Below are 22,812 nucleotides of genomic sequence, written 5' to 3'. Positions count from 1 at the left end.
AATTTGGAAAAATTGCTTCTGGGGAGGCAACTAAATTTACTATCGTGCGTTCTACCAACTTTGGCCGTGTGCGATATATGTATGACACAACCGGCCCAAAGCCCTCCATTTAGCATGTCATGAAAATCATTTCATTTCACATCCAGATCAATACTCTCATTGACAGTGTTGCTGTTAACAAACTACTTGGTGTTCAATTAGACAACATTTTATGCTGTGATGACCACATAGATAATTTGTGCAAGACTTTGTCTGCAAGAATTGGTGTTATAAGACTACTACGCCCCTTTTCTCAAAGGAGTGTTCTTTTGCTAGTTTATAACGTTTTGTTCTTGTCTGTAATTGACTACTGTTGTATTGTTTGGGCTAGTACGTCTGAGACCAATCTCCAAAGATTGTACAAACTCTAGAAAAGGGCTGGTAAGGTAATTCTCGGAGTTGACACGACTTTTCCTTCTCCAACAGTTTTTGTTAGTTTGCACTGGTTGCCCATAGATTTACGTATTGATTACTTTACTGCTGTTATGTTGTATTCTGTTTCTTCTCTTTTTGCGATATGTAGTGTCTTCGTTAAGACTTTTTCCTTGTATTTGAAGTGAGACTTCTGAGATACTGTAATTCTTTTTCTCTCTTCTGAGTTCATGTAACCCTTTTCATTCCTACCATGGAATGATGTGTGTTAATAAAGTATCTCACATATAGGTTATGACTTTCAAAGCTTTAAATGGTCTCGCACCTTGGTGTCACTTTTCTCCACACATATGTCGAGTACGAGTACAGAGAATCAAAATCCGCCTTCAACGCTATGTTTAAAATTTCACCGAATTTTCTCTCTGCACAGCTTGATATTGATGGAAGAGTTGCAGATTCAATACTTTCCTTATATGTTAGCCTTTCCATTATGAAATAGGCAACAATTCCATGAGGGAATTCCGAATACCTTTAGATGCGATAATTATTCATATGCAAAATTAGGTGAAACACAGGCAACAGGCAAATGACCGTAAACTCGTCATTTCATAAAAATAAGAGGGAAACTCAAAAAAAGTTTTAGTTAACCTTCATGAGATGGGTTATCTCAAATATTGTAAGAAATTACAGCGAAATGAAAAAGTTAAACAACCAACGGGGGTTTTTTTCAGATGTATTTTATCTTTTTTCGACGCGGCGAATAAGCTCCATTTACCATAGAAAACAATGGCGTTTAATACATCGAACAGATTGCACGCTTCTCTCCGGTGCAAATTCCTCAATTCTGAATGAACGATGATGCAAAGTGGCACGATGGATCCTTTGATTGCTATACCAAATTCCTATCCTTTTGGATTTTTTGAATTTCTTCACGAAACTTGTTTTATTTGCATGTTATTTATTCCGATCACTAAAATATACTGTTGCCGTCAATAGTTTGTTGATCTGACCATACACACATCATCATCCACGTAATATCAGTTGATCACAGAAAAATTCAAGTCTGCCAAAGTTGAAACATTGACTGGCGGGAGGTCAGAATTGTAGTTTACACAATTGACAACACCACCAGATCCAAACACACCACGCTTGCTGATATGAACGCATTCTCTTGTTCTCGTTAAATAAAATATAATTTTCCGACGAAGACTTGTCGCATTACAATTTAATTTACATGTAATATATACACAGTGTCTCGGAACGGTTGATTCACTTTATAACTTTTTTTTACTGACCATGCGCGCGGCGCGCAGGTATGTAACAGCTCTAGCCAAGGAAAGGACAGTAGCAATGTCACAAACTTTGTGATTGGTTTGGTATCCCTCTGTACAAACTCCGTGAAATTCGCTGCACTGCTGATGACCATTCATCATGTTGCGACCTACTATTTGGTTGGAGAAAGAAAGAACATTTGACTGCAAAACATTGACAAAGAAAAGTATAATTTTGTTTTAATAAGTGACATATCATTCTTAATTCAGATATTGAATGCTAACAGAGCAAATTCAAGATGGAACTTTGGTCCAATTTTAATGTAAATGGTCAAGTGAACCGATGAAATCATGAAATTTACCCATATTTCGACTTTTATTCTCTGATTTCAGGGTGAAAAAAAGGTTGGCCGAATAATGTCACGGATTAAAATCGATGTGGCACAACACTAAAATCGATGTGGTCAACAATTTTTTAATTACATTTTATGAGGAAAGACGTGCAATTATCAGCTAGGCGATATCAACACTGTTTGCAAAAGTTGAAACATTGTCTAGCAGGAGGTCGTGCTGGACAATCAATACAACTTTTGCAGACGGAGTTGATTACTGCCTAGCTGATAATTTCCTCATAAAACATAATTAAAATATTGTTGACCACATCGATTTACTGTTGTTCTTATTAGTTTTTCGATACACTGAAATGCATTTAATTGTAAATCATACGGCACACTTTCGTATTTAACGTAATCGAATTTCCATGTAAGACACACACGCGAACATGTACGCGGCCACCGAGGAAGGATAAGCCGCGAAAGATTCCGCGAAAGTTGGTGGGGTGGGGTGGGGGCAAGCAAATAACCACAGCTCTATCCGTTTGCACCTCGAGATGAAAGTTTGGGCATTTCACTCACAATTTGCTCACAATTTTGCTTCTTAGATTTTAAAGAATGAAATAAAGGGCCTCGCAGTACATACAATTGGAACAGGGAAATAATCTTAAATGTATTTGTTTTTCAAATTCTGAATATCTCCCATTTTTTGATTCGCTTTTTTACTAGAATTGTATTTTTCCGCACAGGAAACTACATTGCGAAAGCTTGATTCTTTCTCGGAGTACCAAAGTGATTGAATACAGACTCTCGAGCAAGAAATTAATTCTATGGTCAGGCAAGCTCGACGCATATATACTACACCTTAAAAGTCAAGAAATGGGGCTGTTTTGGTGTATTTTTCAGCTACATTTAGCTGTGATTGTAGTGCACATATTTTTCCTACTCGTAGATTGGTGTCGAAATTCCAAGTTTTTCTCTTGTCAACACAGCCTGTTTCTGCAATGACTTTTTTGAAAACGCAACGTTAGTCTTAACTACATGTACACTGAATACCATCAGATGTACGGTTGTCTTACGCCGATCGAATTTCGTCTTCGGACTGTTTTCGTCAGCTGGGTGCCATTACCTTGGCAATATTCCCGCCCGCGATTCATCGTAAATCTGCTGATAGCAACGCGCCTGAAAGAATGAAATAAAGACCATTGATTCATTTACAGATACGGAGAGAGAGAGAGAGAGAGAGAGAGAGAGAGAGAGAGAGAGAGAGAGAGAGAGAGAGAGAGAGAGAGAGAGAGAGAGAGAGAGAGAGAGAGAGAGAGAGAGAGAGAGAGACTATACTCCATTCGTTCGCGCGGACCTGGCAATACAGATCAGAGTCACCAGACGGAGAACTGTCGTAGCGGAAACTCCACAAAAAAGCGTTGCAAATAGAGATTATCAAGTTGCCTTAAAATAACATATAAGCGGCTACATTAGATATGTACGATCAGGAAAATGACAACAATAGTGGCTTTGATCATAACATTCAAAGAGAAAAACTCTCCATTCTCAATGTAAAATCGATTGTATCCAACAAAACAACGATAACGAAGTGACGGCTTGAATTTGTACAGAACGCTTCAGTGATATGAACCGATGGTATTGTTGTTGATGATGCTTACGATGATGATGAGACGATAATAATTACGAAGTGTATTATGATGACAGTTACCCAGTAACATAACGCATTTTCTCAATCAGAACGTTTCCAACATTTGGATGGCAAGATAGAGCGAACACTATTATGCGTTCTGTAAAAATAATTAAACATTGCTATTAGATGAAGGCCCCGGACCATTGATTCATTTACAGATACGGAGGCAGTTCCTTGCCCTTTGCTCTGAGTTGCCGATCGGACAGACAGTGTTACAGGACTATTATATTATTATGCCCTGCCTGTCGCATTTTGATTGGTCGAGCTGAACCACATGACTCACCACAAATACACAGTACTAGTCTGTTTACATGCCCGTGAATATGAATAATAAGATTAACAACTCAAAGTATCGTATCTTTACAGCTCAAACGTAAATCATAATCAATCAAAAAAAAAGAAAAAAATGGAGCACTTGTGGACCAAGTTGAGACATTTTTTTTTCTGAAATATCTGCTGATTTGCCAATATTTTACAGCGCGCGTGACAGTGGGTCGCGTATTGCTCAGTTCTGGGGCCAAGTTGTCGTTCGCTCCGAAAATTTTCGCAAATTTTGACGGTTTTCTCCGGTTCATTGATAATATAATGGAAATAACAGACTCCGCTCTGACCATTAACGTTTATTTATGGGCGCGGGCTCGAGGAAAGCCAAATTAACGGACTTGGCAAGCCTCGCTCGTTAATTTTTGGCTTTCCTCTCGCCCTTGCCCTAAATATAAATAAACGTTAATGGTCAGAGCATCGCCCGTTATTTCTATATTGTCCTGCCTAGACTAATGCTGTCATAATAATTGTGTGTGTGTGTGGGGGGGGGGGGGGGGGCAAATTCGACACTTACATGAAAATAATAGCATAAACAACCTGTTTAAAATATTTTAAAAGTTGAAACAAGATTATTGTCGTCTTTTTTCCTCTCAAACTTTACTAGAGCAAGAAGAACACGCTTTTGTTCAAATCTTGTGCAATTTTTAAAAATTGTGCAATGTTATTGTACCCTTTTTTCTTAACTGAATCTACTTAAAATGGCATAAAAAGCGCATAAAAAACAAACAATTTTGATACCAAGATTAGAGATACGAGGAAAAAGCATGGCGTAAGCGTCAAAGATAAAAATGTAATTTTCCTGCGACTGAATACAGCAATGCAAATCTTACAGGTTTTCCCTCAACTCCAAAAAGTCATGTCACGTAGCTTGCCTATGTACTCTAACTGAGCTTGCTTTTACACTTTGATAGAGCTTTAAGACGCCGTCAGAACAGCCATTTGAACAACTTCTCCGTACTTTTCTTTATCGCGATTACCTTCTGTGTACCTGCTGAAGGCTGTTTCTAGGTGTTTGATGGTCGATATATCTATAACTCAACGCAAAAGCGTGCAATGACCAATTCTACTCTCTAATGCTTTGAAAACTTCAATCGAAGGCACTCTTAATAGCCATCAATGATTGTCTTCAAATTCTTTGACTGTAATTTTCCAGGCATTAGAAATAGCTCCTGGAAAAAATATAATCAGGCCAGACAGAAGAAAAATATTGTTGTCCGGAATTGCCAGGCATAGCGACAGAAGCAGCGAGGAAGATGTTATAAGAATCATACGCAATAATTTTATGTAAATGAATGCAAAGCAAATACATATAAATATCAGGGAAGATATGTAAATACTGTTTTCAACGGATTAATTTTATTTACTTGGTATAAAACTTAAACACATTTACTCGTAAAGTGTTCGATTTAAGGCGATAAGGTTTTGCAACTTTTAATATTCTTTTCTCAGCACCTTTTTGCATCTTGTTCAGTGGTCTATTCCTTCGACCTATCCGTCACCACACTGCGCTGTTTTCTATGATGGAATTGGACACGTAGAAACGAAAATGATGTGAAATCGTTGGTGTTTGGAGATGCCCTTTGTAAAGCTCATTTATACACCCTGAAGATATGTAGTCACGTCACGGTCCCTCTATGATCACGTAGATATTGATGACTTCAATTGAATTCAAATGTTTGAAAATAATAATGTCCATGTGACATAGTAAACTAGTGTTTAAACTGAGAAGCCAGGCAAGTTAAAATTGTTTTTTTTCGGTGTAGAACAAGAACGTGTGAAAAAGGGTTAAGAACAGAAGTCACTGTGCTAAAAAATTCAAAGTATACAATTTTTGTCATGTTAACCTCCTAAAAGTGCAGGGCCTGTTTCAACTTTTTCATTTTAAGTGTCCTGACACACTGTACATGCGCTCAGATAATTTGTTCAGACGTTCATTGTCCTGTGATCAGACTGATTTCACATAGCAACCACCGAGGAGACTGTCGTACTCTCTAAAACGAGAAACAGTAGGTTAAAAGGGAGGCAGTCGTTGGAACTCTGCCAAAGGTTGCCAGGAACCCCTACGACCGATGTAAACACTGTATCTAGGGTACGTTGGCGATTGATGAAAGTTAATATATGTTTGTTAAAAATGAATATCGTAAAATTTAGATGTTGCAGCTATGTTGACTTGATGCATCTAGAAATCATGTGTGAAATAAATTGTTTGTAAACAAGAAAGTCGCACACGCGCAGTTCCGACGACTGCCTCCCTTTAAGATGTTACATCTGTTAGTCCGTCAGTACAAGTCGTTTCGTTTGCATTAAAGCAAGCCACACCTTGAATTAGAACGGCGCTATTATTCATAATGGCTTTGAAAGAAGCTGAATAAAAATGATGCACAGAAATGCGCGCAGCAGAAGTAGAAGTGGCAACTCCTAGAAACAGTTTGTTCATATTGTCTGGCCCTACAGAGTTCATTGTGAACGTAAAAAGGTTGTTACCCCAATTTTTCGTTAAAACACTTCAAGTTATATGTAAATTCTTATAGGTACGTAGAGATACACATGAACACACGCACATACAGATATTTCTCTCTCTCTCTCTCTCTCTCTCTCTCTCTCTCTCTCTCTCTCTCTCTCTCTCTCTCTGAACGTGTACATAATTTACCTGTGTATCCGCTCCCTTTTAGCTTGTCAATTGTCTCGGGCAGTGCCCATTTTCAATGTCAGATTGACGGCTATGTTGCTGGCACGCAAACCGTTTACCCAGAAAAGATAAATCAATTCAGCTTTAAGGTCACCTTGTCTGTACAACGTTTTCCCGGAATCTTTAAGATCGTGACGAAATAATGGAAAACATGCGATAATTATTTTAGCCAAGTAGCTCTTGTGTCACGAGGTCCTATCAATAGACTGTCGGCAAAATAACGTTAATCAATTAATCTAAGGCCGGTAACATAACACTGCAAGGTAGTTTTCTGGTTCAGATGTCGGCTTTGACGAAGACCGTGCGCCTGAAGGTCGTTTGCTTTTGCGCACGGATAACCTGCATGATAATGATAACATAATTAAACTGGTCAACTGATGTGACTTATAAAGGCTTTACCTGAAATCAGTCTGTAGACCGAAATAAATACATGGTTTTAGTTATTTTTTAAATTTTCACATAATTTGGTAAAATGTTGATCGTAACAGCTTTGATAATGCAACATTCAAAGAATTGCTATAGAAAGATTACTGTGACATATCAATGCTTTACTAATTTTCATATTCTCTGAACATTTTGAAGAAGGTGTACATCTTAGGGAGTTGTAGAACTAATATCGAAATGTTCAATATTTGTAAATGTTATGTCGCACATGGTGCTCGGTAACATGTTCGAGGGCGTTCGTAGCTCCCATAGCTTATTTTGTATAACTGATAATTTATTGACTGTATTGGTGCAGTCACGAGCCAGATTCGATGAAGCTTGCCACAGGAAGTGCGTGTCCCACTCCTTAAGGTTTTACGCGACTCGAAAGTGATCTACTTGCACTTTTTCTCATACTTTTCTCAAGGAAACTTTCATCCATTCCATTTCACAATAAATTTTGGGGCTAGAGAAGTTTACCGATATATAAAATTCAAAATGGTCGCCGTCCCTGTGTTAATGCTTTGGGGAAAATCAAGTTGCATTTTCGATTTCCAAAACTAAGACAATAAAAAAGCTTTAAAATGAGCCCCCAATTTAGCAAAAAAGTTATGAGTCCGAATATCTGTTTAAAAAACAAAACAAAACAAACAAAACAAAAAAAAAGACACGGCACAGCGTGTTTCAGGGTCTCGCTGCATAACTCCTGATGTGCAAATTTTTCAAACCGTTTTTCTAAAGATAATTTCTGCTTTTTGAATTTGGCTAATCATGATAAACAGCGTACGTTAGAGATTTATTTTGCACCACTAATATAGTGAGTAAAAAGTTAAGCATGATTAAGACATTTTTGACACCGATAAAAATTCTCTAAACTGTTTTGAAATATGCCTTTGTACACAACTGTTGAGTTGAAAGACATATATAGTAGTGCATCTAAGGAATGGAATGTTCCAGTATGTGCATATGTTAAGATGCTAGCAGTCGTCTTCACGTTGGCTACTTTAGTCTTATTTTTATAACATTTCAACCAATACATACAGTTCATTTACGACAGTTTATCGCGTCCTTGCCCGTGCACGCATTGATTGAAGTTGATGACACGCGATGTCCTGAAAACACACATCGATTTATTGACCTCAGCAGGGCAACCTGCGATGTGTTCAATTCTTGTGCATCCACCCCATTGAACGTGGTATCGTCCATTTCCATGGAGACGCGGAAGAGTGTTACCGACCTGTGGAAGGGTGCTGCTGAGTTAAGCTACTCTGTAAATGGGATTAAGTCTAACTTTTCTCGCTCTGTCTAATCGGTGATAAAATGTATCTCCACGATACTTGGAGTGTTTTATAAGCAAGATTATCTTCTGCTCTGAAATTTCTTCTCGCAAGACAGAGAGAGACAGATGAAAAGTTAAGGTGGATATCGGAACATTTTGACCCAACTGAGCTTGCTGTTCCACACCGCACAAAATGGCAAGTCGTCAGCTACGTTAAAATGGCACAGCAGAACTGAAGGTCACACCACGAGTGAAGTTGCAGTCTTACGTCTATGGAATACAAATGTGCACAAACACGCTGCATATTTTGAGACTGAAGCAGCGAATTCATCAAAACCTTGGACTAGAGACTTCATTCAAGTGAGGAAATCCACTATACTGGTACGCAGACCGGAACGCTACCAATTTGGAATGTGTGTGCGCTGGACTTCCCCTGATTTTATTTAATTGCAGCTGTGTTACACGTTTAGGAGACCTGTTACACAAAGCAAGATACATCCTGACATCGCAATGTGCCGGGCAATTATGAAGCATATAATTTGTTACACTTCCTTGCTACTACACGGTAAGCATGGGCATTCTAAAATAGTTACGATAATATCAGTACAGACCAAAACGCTGGCACTGATGAATTGCATGTAAATTTTGTGTAAAAATAAACTTTATTTAAAACATCGCATCGATAGGGAGATCATTTGAAATCTTGTAGTAGTATTCTTTCAAAATACATAATTTAAGAAAAAATAGGCCTTTGCAAAATCGGTTCGTGTCAAGCTTCCATTCGTTCGAACACAGGGCATGTCAGAACATCTCTGAGAAATGTCTCTCAATTTAAATCTGTGTCCAATAGCTAGTATTATCCCAGCCATGGCACACAGGTGGGTTTTAGTTTATGTGGGTGACTGCAAGGATATAGGCTAGAAATGGCTAGTTTTTTTTTAAAGCGTGGCATGCGGGATTAAGGTAGATTACGATGATAAATGATTAAGAGGAAGAAGCTATTAATATTTCCAAATCACGATATTTAAACCATACTGATCGTTCGTGATAATAGTATATATTATATTATTATATTGCAAAGATGCTGATGTCTCTCTCGCGTAATTGAGTGTCTTACAATTTAAGTTGGTGAAAAATGGTGAAAAGACTGACAAATATAGTAAGACTTTCCTTGTCATGAATATTTCGTCAGATTCAAACATCAAAATTCACATTTTTGATAAAGTTTTCAGTTAAAAAACGACGTCAATGACAGTGTGCTACCATTGGTTCAGTACCGAAGAAAGTTTGGAACACAAAATACGAAAGTTATCAGATAAAAGCTTTAACAGATGTTGATTTTTTTAGCAAAAATTGATTAAAAATATACCTTTGCAAATTTTACCGTTATTCAATCAAATGTGAATGCAATCACCGCAAGGCATCTACAAATCAAATTCAGCAGCCATCTAATGGATAATCTCGGAGAAAAAGTCGTTTACCAAAAATTAATAGTATTGGCCTGAAAATTTACTTGTCGGTAAATTTGATCAACACTTCCACAAAAGTGGGTCATCTCTTAACACCAACTAACCAATTTTGGAAATTGTCAGTCAAGTGATATGAGAAGAAACGGTACTTTGACGGAAAATTCCCGAGAATGGGTTATACACATTCAAATTTCACAATCATTTGCATATATTATCACAGTAATTTGCAGATGTAAATTTACATATTAACATATGAACATATGCAAATTTCATCATAATTTCTATAAAAATAAAGTAAATCATGCCAAGTAACCAACATCAAAACCCAAAAGCTATGTGATAACCACTTTTTTAGAAGAAATAGCTTCAACTAAAGTTTGGAAATTGGCTCAACATTCACATACAGAAATTTCGGAACAAATTTCAATTAGGTCATATCTAGGGATCTACAAATAAATTGGACAGGAATTTAATAAATGCCTTTTGAGATGGAGCTGTTCTATTCTGACAAATTATCTGAAAAAATCGCTCCCAAAATTACAAATGCAAATTGCACCATCATTTGAAAAAACCAAACAAAAGCTAAATAAAGTAATTGATGAGGATAACCCACCTAAAGTATATAACAATTACAAATTTCAACGCTATCAGACATGCGGCTTCAGAGAAGAATATTTTAGAGTTTAAAGGTATACAGTCACCTGTAATCTAAATATGCCCATATATGGTCAAAGGGGTGTTCATGTATTCAAAATGCCTATGTGAGGGCGCTGTTTTTAAAAAGCGGCCACCCGCTTAAGATCTGTGATTGGTTAGATTCTCTCTTTCCATGGTAACTGTGGCAAAATTGGAACAGGTGACAGTATACCTTTAAAGGAAAATGAAAGAGAAAAATACGTACATGTCATGCTGATGCGAACAAACTCGAGTCAGAGTACACCTAGAAATATGTATCACAAAATATCACAGCACTATGGTCTATTCTGCTTGAGTTTTGATTGTTGATGATTTTCACATTTGTTTGCTAATTGAATAATTATTGCGAACCTATTATATATATTCACTTGAAGAAAATGCAATGCAGTCCATGATAATGGTAACATACATCATACTCATTTCTTAAAACGACATTGGAAAACCTTGAAAATATATTACGATATGTTCAGTGCTTTCATCGGAATATCGTAATTAACTGTGCTTTTTCAGCAGCGGGGTCGCGAAGAAAAGTTACTTCAGTACATCGGAACCATTCACCTAAAAGTTCGTTGCAGATGCTACATTAATTAATTGTCCCCACGATTTTCTTTATTGACATTGAAGTAAAAAAATTATATTGCGAAGAAGCAGATCAGCAATTACTCCAAAAGTATCTATCTTTCCCATTTTGCGTTTATAATTAGTTCTCGAATCGAGTGTTTCATCGCCTGGAAGCGACCCTGGCAAACAACTGAGTACCTATTTCCAATCGGAGTCGACCTGGGAGGACCGTTCTCTGACGGGCCACGTCATCAATCAGTTTGAAGACTTCGACACGCCGGTGCTGTGCGCCATGGAGTGCAGCTCTAACCAGCTCTGCAGGTCGTTCAACTACTGCGAGGGAGGTCCGAGTCAGTACACCTGCGAACTGTCCGACGCGTCGCTGGCTGATGATGCCGTCGGACTGGTACTATCCGTCGGCTGTTCGTATTGGCAGATCAACAGCAAGGCATCAGAAATTCCGGTAGGATTGTCCATCTCATAAAAAATGTATTCTGTACAGTACTATTTTAAGACTGACATACCAACAATTTTATCCATTCAATGTTAACAAGCGTGAATCCCGCCTAAAGTAGTCTGGCACAGACAACTTTCCGTATTTGTCCTAATGTGCTCTCACCGTACTAAATTCGTATGTTCCTGGAAATTTATGAATGTCTGGGTCTGATACATCTGTAAAAGGGACTGAGTTTAGCACAACCTTAAAAATCTCTTTGGTAAAAATTGCTATATATGTAAATAGAGCTGACGCTTTTACCTCAGTAGCTTTTTTCTTTACGGCTCGAACATGAGTTTAAATCACGTGACTTAAGATTCAACAGTATGGCCTTTTTTAGAATACCGGTTTGACCACTTCCACACTCTGTTATTATTTTTAAATGTTTGTTGTACAAGGTTTCAACGACATGGATCGGTTTCCGGTGCTATCATGGGATTGTTTCGTGCAAAATGTTCGAAGTATACGTCCAAGGAGAGCGCAGGTCTGGCAATATCTCAATGAGAGCAGAGAACTACCGGTGGCGGGAAACCACAAGTGACCCGTTAGAGTCAACCACCGTGCAGTTAATATTCATTCTCAACACTAAAATTGGTAACAGCCAATTTTTACTGAAAGGTATATTGTATGTGACACAAATGTGCGTAAACATGATTACGGCCACAATATACAATCATATTTCTCGTAATGCCGAGTAATTACCGGTCGATCCCTGAACCCAAAAGGAATAAAATAACGATGGTAGTGTGTTGGCCGAAGTAGAGAACGCCTTGAAGGGCTTAGGGTCATATCGTGTATTCTGCTGTGTTCAGGAAACCAGGAAAATTCTCGCATCGTAGAGTCTATATCCTTTTCACGATAAAAAGAAGGTACATGTAGGCAGGTGTACACGTCATACCTGTGATTTGTTGTAAGCAGCTGAGGTAAAAAATATTATACAATACGAAGGATAAATGACTGTAGGCGTACGCTAAGTTCTATCGTCATTCAAGTAACTTTGTGTGTACTTTAATGGAGGTCGTTAACAATCTGCTGCCATTTAACAAAATACAATATTATCACTCAGTCGGATATTATGTCCATAGGTTTACCGTTCCATTACATTCTAAAGGTTTTCCTATCGTCATGGCAACTCCTCTTCCATTCTCGGCGTATGAGAAGGTATTTACAATATTACCGGTTGAATTTGCGTCGTTTCACGCACGCGGGAAAGCATACCACACTACTCAAACTTAATGTATTTGTCGTCTGAAAATCGATTACTAATAAATGGACCAGTTTGTTTCCATTCTTTATGAGAAGAATTCGAAAAGATTCTGCAATTTTTTACGGTAATATATGGTTTCTTATATGATTTCAAAACTCTTTATTACGTCTGCAGCGGCGTCTATGAAAGAAAGTGCATCAACCTTTGTCTGATACGCGATCTGACACAGAAAACACTACAGATAATTTGTTCTATATTTCCCCCTTTTCTCTTTTTTTCTCTCAATATTACCGGTTTCATTTGCGTCGTTTCACGCGGGAAAGCATACACGCTACTCGAACTGAATGTATTTGTCGTCTGCAAATCGATTACTAATAAATAGATCAGTTTGTTTTCATTCTTTTTGAGAAGAATTTGAACAGGCGCTCTCTGTATTTACTGGAATACATGGGTTTCTTGTATAATAACGTTTTATTACGTCTGCAACGGCGTCTATGAGAGATAGTACATCCACCTTTCTTTCTTTGATACGCGATCAGATACAGGAAACAGGATCTGTAAAATGTTCTATATTTTCCCCGTTTCTTTCTTTTCTCTATAATAACAGTTTTATTTTTATCAATTCTCTTGTTATAACAATACAAAAGTATTCTATCGACGTGCATTTAGCACGCGATTGGCTCACAGCTGACTTATTGGTAGGAAATATGGAGTGCCTTTGAAACTGTGCGCATCATTTCACACTTTATACCCCCTTTTAGAGTGTCAATTCGGTTTTAGCAACACAAGAACCAAACACAATCGTAACAGACACTCACACAACGTATTGCCATAAGGTAACCTCAGTAGGCTGTCAAATTTATGGCAATTTTTTTTTTAAACTACAGATTTCAAATCTAAATTTAATTTTATAAAGTTGGACGCTAAAATTAGCATTGCCTAATATGGTTATACTAATCCACACTTGTTGAATCTGAACATCTATTTGTATCCCGTACAGACTACACCCAGTCCAACCACAACTGTATCTACAACCACGACAGCTCCCACTACAACCATGGCGCCATCTACCGCAGATCCCACGACCATTGGACAACCTGCAGGCGGCGAAGGGAGCGAAGAGGATGACTGAGAAAGTTCGAGATCTTGGGAGAGAACGGAGATTCCCCTGATAGGTAGATGCGGCAGTATGAGAAGACTCTGACTTTATTTGTGCATGTTAATGGTGTCAGTGTGTCTATTAGATTTCCCTATGTGTGTTCAAGCCGCCGGCCGCATATAAACACCCAATACGAAGAGTTAAAGAGGATACGTCATCGGTTGTAAGTCCTGGAGAGACAACAGTGCAAGAACATGTTAATCCAGAGTTTTTTAAAAATAAACCTGCTTAGTTATACTGACGTTATAGGCGGCAAAGACTATACCAGGAGGCTCTTTCCAATCTTTTTTATTGGCATTACCTCTGACACCGTTCATGCATGACAGTGACATTGTTTTTGACTTTCACACAAACTCGAAAAAACCTCCTAAATTTCAAACCAAAATGTACCTTAAAATGATCCTACTTATGAACATAATCTTTCGAAATTTGTAGGTCCGGACCCTTTTACGCCAACAGAAAGAGCGCAGCATGCTATAACCAGAATCAGGTTATTCACTTTGCTGGATATTACTCTACGAGTCCGTGAAAGACTTTCACATCTGCAAGTTTCGTGACGAAGACCATTTGTGGTGTAATAACACAGAACCATTTGACCCTTTAAGATTAACATTGAAATTTAGTATTTATTTCACCAGTGAATAGTATATGCATGGACATACTGCCATAATTGCAGAAATGAATAAATAAATAAATGAAATAATAAATAAAAGATGAATATTTAATAAACGAATAACATATTGTATAAACGTACATGTGTAATTATATATATAAATCTGTATATGTACAAATGTGATATATATATATATATATATATATATATATATATATATATATATAACACAATTTACTTCGAGTACAAAGTAATAATATATGTTACTTAAGTTTTATGCATCCTGCAATCCTCAGACAGAAGTGAAAGGATTCTTAGCTGTACACTTTCATTGATGTGTTTGGGACGCACCATTCTATCTGTAGGTGATGTTAAAATTTGATAAATAATATTTGTTATGGTGGCGACATTTTGAAACAAACTCAGAGTGTGTGATTAACAGCGTAGATTTGTCAGCATTGATAATGTGCAGCTTGTCTGATATACAAAGATTGCATCGCTTGCTTTTGTAAGAGTAACTCGATGCTTTGATATTATATATACATGTAAATGTGTGTGTGTAAAGCTGATATAAACGCCCATGTGACACGTAATGCTAAGTGGACAAAATTGAAAAAAAATGGCATTACAATACTGGAGAAGCTATGGAAGAGTCAATGTACAGTCTTTTCTCTGTTGTGTGGGACTTTACGGTCCTTGTACGAGACTTTACGAGCTCTCTATCAATATGGTGTATTCAAGATATTATATCTCCAAACAACACAAAAAACCTGTCATTTACACCATTTTCGGCTCAGCGAAAGTTAATGATTTAATGAAGATATGTACGGTGTACTCAACTGAAAATTTAAAGCATATCTTGTTTCATCCGACCGAATGATGGAATCAGTATCTTTCAGTATTGAGTATATTTCGCGAGATCTCGCATTGTGTAGCAATGGCAAGTGTATGATTATTCGGAATTTGCTTAATTTGATCAGAAATTAGGAACATTTGCTCTGGAAATATGCACTTAGCATGGAGTGACGATGAACATACAAGATTCAGAGGGCAAGGATATACGATTTAAGGTCTCTCTCTATACAGTGCATGCCAGGCTAGTTTGTAATTGGCTTCATTCTGCAAGATTTTCTTTCACATTTGGACATTATTCTGTCAAGGTTTTGAACACCGATACACTTTCACTGAAAGGCGCCCCTACGTCCTGAGGGAACCACAGAGACTATTGTAGTTAACACGTACAGTGTGAACGGAAAATTATCCTACTGCTGTACCACAATTGAGTCGTGATAAAGAAATACTGCTTAAAAGATGTATCAATGAATTCTGCGATGTTATCGGATGTGTATCCTTTACATCTTTCCTTTCCTGTCCGTACACGTTTATTGTTGACGCGTTTTGCGTGGGAAGCGCAAGTGCATCAAATAACAAGGTAGACGATTCGCGTGAGACTGGAAACAGTGTTTAGCACGTACGCGTACTCACAATAGCATGGAGCAAACATTTACCATGAAGAAGCTAATAAAATTTAGACATGTACTCTCGTTCGTAAGAAGGAATGTAGGTAACCTTGTTTTGAAACTCTGTTTGAAAATGTGCTTCAATTATTCAGATGATTGGCGTTTACTGTAATAGGCAACGGTGTTAGTTTAGTTACTATTGTAACACACCTCATACAAGGCGCTAAATGTAAATACAAAATCAATTTACAAAATCACACTTATTTTAGAGATAGAACAGACGGAAAATATATACAGAGAGGGATTTTCAATATATATTTTCAATATATATATATATATATATATATATATATATATATATATATAATATCATATTATATTTAATATCAAATATATATATATATATATATATATATATATATATATATATATATATATATATATATATATATTTATACTTTACATTTCGCGCCTCGTCCACCTCATCCAAACACTCTGTTGTGATTCGTTAGTTTACGGTCTCGTGGTATGCATCATTTCGACGCTGATACATACAATTTGAAAGGTACCAACAAACAGTTTCCAAAACTGTTGACAGGTAATGTAAAAGTTCGGAGAAAATTTGACTGGGGAAGGCTAAAAGTGTTGTCTAGGCATGCGAACATATTTGAACGCGTAAAGAAGATGGCGGTGTAGTCTGCGATAAGACGAGTTATGATATCTCCCATTGATAGCTGCGGAACTTCAAAAAAGCCGCACTTTTCAATCCTGGTTCTCGCATTAGTGGAGTTCTCCTCCCAGTCAAACACATGGCCAGTATGATGTTTGATTTCTATAAGATTAATTACACAAACTGATTTCAACCTTTGTCACCTTTTGTTAATCCTTCAAACAGAGCTTATATAACCGTTTGATTGACGGTCGGTTCAAATTGCCAACGGTCATTTATTCCCCAGCACCACACTCGAATTTCCTTAAAAAAACGTCTTCCAGTCACGTTAGAATATGAATACAACCACTGAATTCGATCGGCAGCAGCTTCGTGCTGACCACTTGGCAGTCTGTCAGCGTTTTTGCGGTCGGAAAAAACTAAAAAGTGGCATTTTCTGGAGCGTGTGCCCTCATGTTACCTGCTTGGTGTCCACTTACACAATGAACGTCGCCATAGGTTGGCCCCCTTTTAAAGGGAGGCTCCGCCTTAGTTTTAGAAAGAAAATTTTATGAAGTGTGTTGCAAAACACATATTAACTTGCCACATTCGGGTAACAAACAGCATACGCTTGTTTTCCCTCAGGCCTGAGAGTTGCCCAAAACTGTCTGCTTTCCTCGGCCAATTGTAAATTAAGTGTCGGGACACAGAAGTTGTCAAAAATTGACTCTCTCGTTTGTCATTTTAGGCACACTAGGAACCATACACGTTAGGTGTACACGTTACATGTCGGAGTCTAAAATGTCTAACGTGGGGAGGAAAATGTTTGACACAAAAATGCCTAATGTGCAGATGAAATACATGTATGTATCTTGTACACCTATTGTGTGTAGTGCCTATAACGTGTCTAAATTCACAAACGTGTAAACCGATTTATGACAACCTTTATGTCGGACTCTAAAAATAATGTTTAACGTTTTAACGTGTCTAATGCGTCTAAAATGACAAATGTGCAAGCCAATTTCTGACAACTAAACGTGTCTAATATGTCCATTTTGATTTTCTGCATTTTATTATACAATCTTGAGAGTCAATTTAGCTTTCAAGAATGAGAGGAGTCACATAAATACCCTAGACACGTTTGCGTCAAAAATGTCTAACATGTCCAACTACTGGCCATAGCTCCATCATTGTCACACAAAGTAATACATTCCGTTGCAAGATGTAAAATAAACCATACAGCTAACTGCTACGACACTAAAAGTGAGATTTGGGAGACACTGTGTAAAAAGCTACAAAGGAGTGATCGTACGTTTTGCTTTTCAAAGGAATTATCTCTTTGGTAGACTTTCGTCCAGTTGGTTGATTCGCTAAAAACAGGTGTGACTGCAGCTAGCATCTCTCACGGTCCCTGATTGGCCACTCACCTTCTGGTCTCTGACCAACATCCGGGCATGCCTGTAACGGTATGCGCAAGTGCATCCAGCCCAAGGGCTATCGCTTAGCGAAACAAAGTATTCGTCGCTAGCTACTACAGCTAAACAAGCCCCGGTAATGCATACATAAGCTTGAAATCAAGACAGGAGTGGCTACATTGCGTAGCCACCTCGGCGCTGTGGGCAAGCCAGAGTTAGGTGCGGAATTGTGTCTTTTCCTGAAAGCCATTTCTAAACTACGTGTATTCCCTATGGGAGCTAAACTAGCTAAAAACGATAAACACGGCAAAAAAAACGATAATTATCACTTTCTAAATAGCGCTCAAAGTTTAGAAATTAGCTGTAGTTTAGAAAGTTTAGAAAGTCAGGCCTTAGGTTGAAATTTTTTTTCCAAGGATATATCGGATAAAAACGATAATTATCACTTTCTAAATAGCGTTCTAAGTTTAGAAAATAGCTGAAGTTTAAAAAGTCGGGCCTTAGGTTGGAAATTTTTTCCAAGGATATATCTGATAAAACGATAATTATCACTTTCTAAATAGCGCTCAAAGTTTAGAAATTAGCTGTAGTTTATAAAGTTTAGAAAGTCGGGCCCTGGGTTAAAAAATTTTTTCCAAGGATATATCGGATAAAAACGATAATTATCACTTTCTAAATAGCGTTCTAAGTTTAGAAATTAGCTGAAGTTTAGAAAGTCGGGCCTTAGGTTGGAAATTTTTTTCCAAGGATATATCGGATAAAAACGATAATTATCACTTTCTAAATAGCGTTCTAAGTTTAGAAATTAGCTGAAGTTTAGAAAGTCGGGCCTTAGGTTGAAATTTTTTTTCCAAGGATATATCGGATAAAAACGATAATTATCACTTTCTAAATAGCGCTCAAAGTTTAGAAATTAGCTGTAGTTTATAAAGTTTAGAAAGTCGGGCCTTAGGTTGAATTTTTTTTTTCCAAGGATATATCGGATAAAAACGATAATTATCACTTTCTAAATAGCGTTCTAAGTTTAGAAAATAGCTGAAGTTTAGAAAGTCGGGTCTTAGGTTGAAAATTTTTTCCAAGGATATATCGGATAAAAACGATAATTATCACTTTCTAAATAGCGTTCTAAGTTTAGAAAATAGCTGTAGTTTAGAAAGTTTAGAAAGTCTGGCCGTAGGTTGAAAAAATTTTTCCAAGGATATATCGGATAAAAACGATAATTATCACTTTCTAAATAGCGTTCTAAGTTTAGAAAATAGCTGCAGTTTAGAAAGTCGGGCTTGGAGTGGAAAAAGTTCCCAAGGATATATCGGATAAAAACGATAATTATCACTTTCTAAATAGCGCTCAAAGTTTAGAAATTAGCTGTAGTTTATAAAGTTTAGAAAGTCGGGCCCCAGGTTAAAAAAGATTTTCCAAGGATATATCGGATAAAAACGATAATTATCACTTTCTAAATAGCGTTCTAAGTTTAGAAATTAGCGGAAGTTTAGAAAGTCGGCCTAAGGTTGAAATTTTTTTCCAGGATATATCGGATAAAAACGATAATTATCACTTTCTAAATAGCGTTCTAAGTTTAGAAATTAGCTGTAGTTTAGAAAGTCGGGCTTGAAGTGGAAAAAGTTTCCCAAGGATATATCGGATAAAAACGATAATTATCACTTTCTAAATAGCGCTCAAAGTTTAGAAATTAGCTGTAGTTTATAAAGTTTAGAAATTCGGGCCTTAGGTTAAAAAATTTTTCCAGGATATATCGGATAAAACGATAATTATCACTTTCTAAATAGCGTTCTAAGTTTAGAAATTAGCTGCAGTTTAGAAAGTCGGGCTTGGAGTGGAAAAAGTTTCCCAAGGATATATCGGATAAAAACGATAATTATCACTTTCTAAATAGCGTTCTAAGTTTAGAAATTAGCTGAAGTTTAGAAAGTCGGGCCTTAGGTTGAAATTTTTTTTCCAAGGATATATCGGATAAAAACGATAATTATCACTTTCTAAATAGCGTTCTAAGTTTAGAAAATAGCTGTAGTTTAGAAAGTCGGGCTTGGAGTGGAAAAAGTTTCCCAAGGATATATCGGATAAAAACGATAATTATCACTTTCTAAATAGCGCTCAAAGTTTAGAAATTAGCTGTAGTTTATAAAGTTTAGAAAGTCTGGCCCTAGGTTGAAAATTTTTTTCCAAGGATATATCGGATAAAAACGATAATTATCACTTTCTAAATAGCGTTCTAAGTTTAGAAAATAGCTGTAGTTTAGAAAGTCGGGCTTGGAGTGGAAAAAGTTTCCCAAGGATATATCGGATAAAAACGATAATTATCACTTTCTAAATAGCGCTCAAAGTTTAGAAATTAGCTGTAGTTTATAAAGTTTAGAAAGTCGGGCCCCAGGTTAAAAAAATTTTTCCAAGGATATATCGGATAAAAACGATATTTATCACTTTCTAAATAGCGTTCTATAAGTTTAGAAATTAGCTGAAGTTTAGAAAGTCGGGCCTTAGGTTGAAAATTTTTTTCCAAGGATATATCGGATAAAAACGATAATTATCACTTTCTAAATAGCGTTCTAAGTTTAGAAATTAGCTGAAGTTTAGAAAGTCGGGCCTTAGGTTGAATTTTTTTTCCCAAGGATATATCGGATAAAAACGATAATTATCACTTTCTAAATAGCGCTCAAAGTTTAGAAATTAGCTGTAGTTTATAAAGTTTAGAAAGTCGGTCCTCAGGTTAAAAAAAATTTTCCAAGGATATATCGGATAAAAACGATAATTATCACTTTCTAAATAGCGTTCTAAGTTTAGAAATTAGCTGTAGTTTAGAAAGTCGGGCCTTAGGTTGAAAATTTTTTCCAAGGATATATCGGATAAAACGATAATTATCACTTTCTAAGCGTTCTAAGTTTAGAAATTAGTTGAAGTTAAGAAAGTGGGGCCTTAGGTTGAAATTTTTTTTCCAAGGATATATCGGATAAAAACGATAATTATCACTTTCTAAATAGCGTTCTAAGTTTATTAGTTATTAGCTGAAGTTTAGAAAGTCGGGCCTGAGGTTGAAATTTTTTTTCCAAGGATATATCGGATAAAAACGATAATTATCACTTCTAAATAGCGTTCTAAGTTTAGAAATTAGCTGAAGTTTAGAAAGTCGGGCCTTAGGTTGAAATTTTTTCCCAAGGATATATCGGATAAAAACGATAATTATCACTTTCTAAATAGCGTTCTAAGTTTAGAAAATAGCTGAAGTTTAGAAAGTCGGGCCTAAGGTTGAATTTTTTTCCAGGATATATCGGATAAAAACAATAATTATCACTTTCTAAATAGCGTTCTAAGTTTAGAAAATAGCTGTAGTTTAGAAAGTCGGGCTTGGAGTGGAAAAAGTTTCCCAAGGATATATCGGATAAAAACGATAATTATCACTTTCTAAATAGCGCTCAAAGTTTAGAAATTAGCTGTAGTTTGTAAAGTTTAGAAAGTCGGGCCCCAGGTTAAAAAATTTTTCCAAGGATATATCGGATAAAAACGATAATTATCACTTTCTAAATAGCGTTCTAAGTTTAGAAATTAGCTGAAGTTTAGAAAGTCGGGCCTTAGGTTGAAAATTTTTTCCAAGGATATATCGGATAAAAACGATAATTATCACTTTCTAAATAGCGTTCTAAGTTTAGAAAATAGCTGTAGTTTAGAAAGTTTAGAAAGTCTGGCCCTAGGTTGAAAATTTTTTTCCAAGGATATATCGGATAAAAACGATAATTATCACTTTCTAAATAGCGTTCTAAGTTTAGAAAATAGCTGAAGTTTAGAAAGTCGGGCCTTAGGTTGAAAATTTTTTCCAAGGATATATCGGATAAAACGATAATTATCACTTTCTAAATAGCGTTCTAAGTTTAGAAAATAGCTGTAGTTTAGAAAGTTTAGAAAGTCTGGCCCTAGGTTGAAATTTTTTTCCAAGGATATATCGGATAAAAACGATAATTATCACTTTCTAAATAGCGTTCTAAGTTTAGAAAATAGCTGTAGTTTAGAAAGTTTAGAAAGTCGGGCCCTAGGTTGAAAATTTTTTTCCAAGGATATATCGGATAAAAACGATAATTATCACTTTCTAAATAGCGTTCTAAGTTTAGAAAATAGCTGCAGTTTAGAAAGTCGGGCTTGGAGTGGAAAAAGTTTCCCAAGGATATATCGGATAAAAACGATAATTATCACTCTCTAAATAGCGCTCAAAGTTTAGAAATTAGCTGTAGTTTATAAAGTTTAGAAAGTCGGCCCCAGGTTAAAAAATTTTTCCAAGGATATATCGGATAAAAACGATAATTATCACTTTCTAAATAGCGTTCTAAGTTTAGAAATTAGCTGAAGTTTAGAAAGTCGGGCCTTAGGTTGAATTTTTTTTTCCAAGGATATATCGGATAAAAACGATAATTATCACTTTCTAAATAGCGCTCAAAGTTTAGAAATTAGCTGTAGTTTATAAAGTTTAGAAAGTCGGGCCTCAGGTTAAAAAAAATTTTCCAAGGATATATCGGATAAAAACGATAATTATCACTTTCTAAATAGCATTCTAAGTTTAGAAAATAGCTGTAGTTTAGAAAGTCGGGCCTTAGGTTGAAAATTTTTCCAAGGATATATCGGATAAAAACGATAATTATCACTTTCTAAATAGCGCTC

The 22,812-nt window shown here is 36.5% G+C and overlaps 1 protein-coding gene across 1 annotated transcript; it reads left to right on the top strand.

Moving 5' to 3' along the window:
* Positions 1–8,796: 8,796 nt before the first annotated feature.
* LOC139130434 (uncharacterized) lies at positions 8,797–14,672 on the top strand. The gene is made up of 3 exons (XM_070696226.1): positions 8,797–8,990; positions 11,295–11,614; positions 13,855–14,672. Exons 1-3 carry the CDS (start codon positions 8,936–8,938, stop codon positions 13,984–13,986), a joined length of 507 nt encoding a protein of 168 aa, XP_070552327.1. The 5' UTR covers positions 8,797–8,935; the 3' UTR covers positions 13,987–14,672.
* The last annotated feature ends 8,140 nt before the right edge of the window (positions 14,673–22,812 follow it).

The sequence above is a fragment of the Ptychodera flava genome, chromosome 4 (genome assembly GCF_041260155.1).
Source record: "Ptychodera flava strain L36383 chromosome 4, AS_Pfla_20210202, whole genome shotgun sequence".
In the NCBI taxonomy this organism is placed as follows: domain Eukaryota; kingdom Metazoa; phylum Hemichordata; class Enteropneusta; family Ptychoderidae; genus Ptychodera; species Ptychodera flava.
The sequence above is the reverse complement of the archived record's forward strand: the minus strand, read 5'-3'. Positions and strand labels throughout refer to the sequence as shown.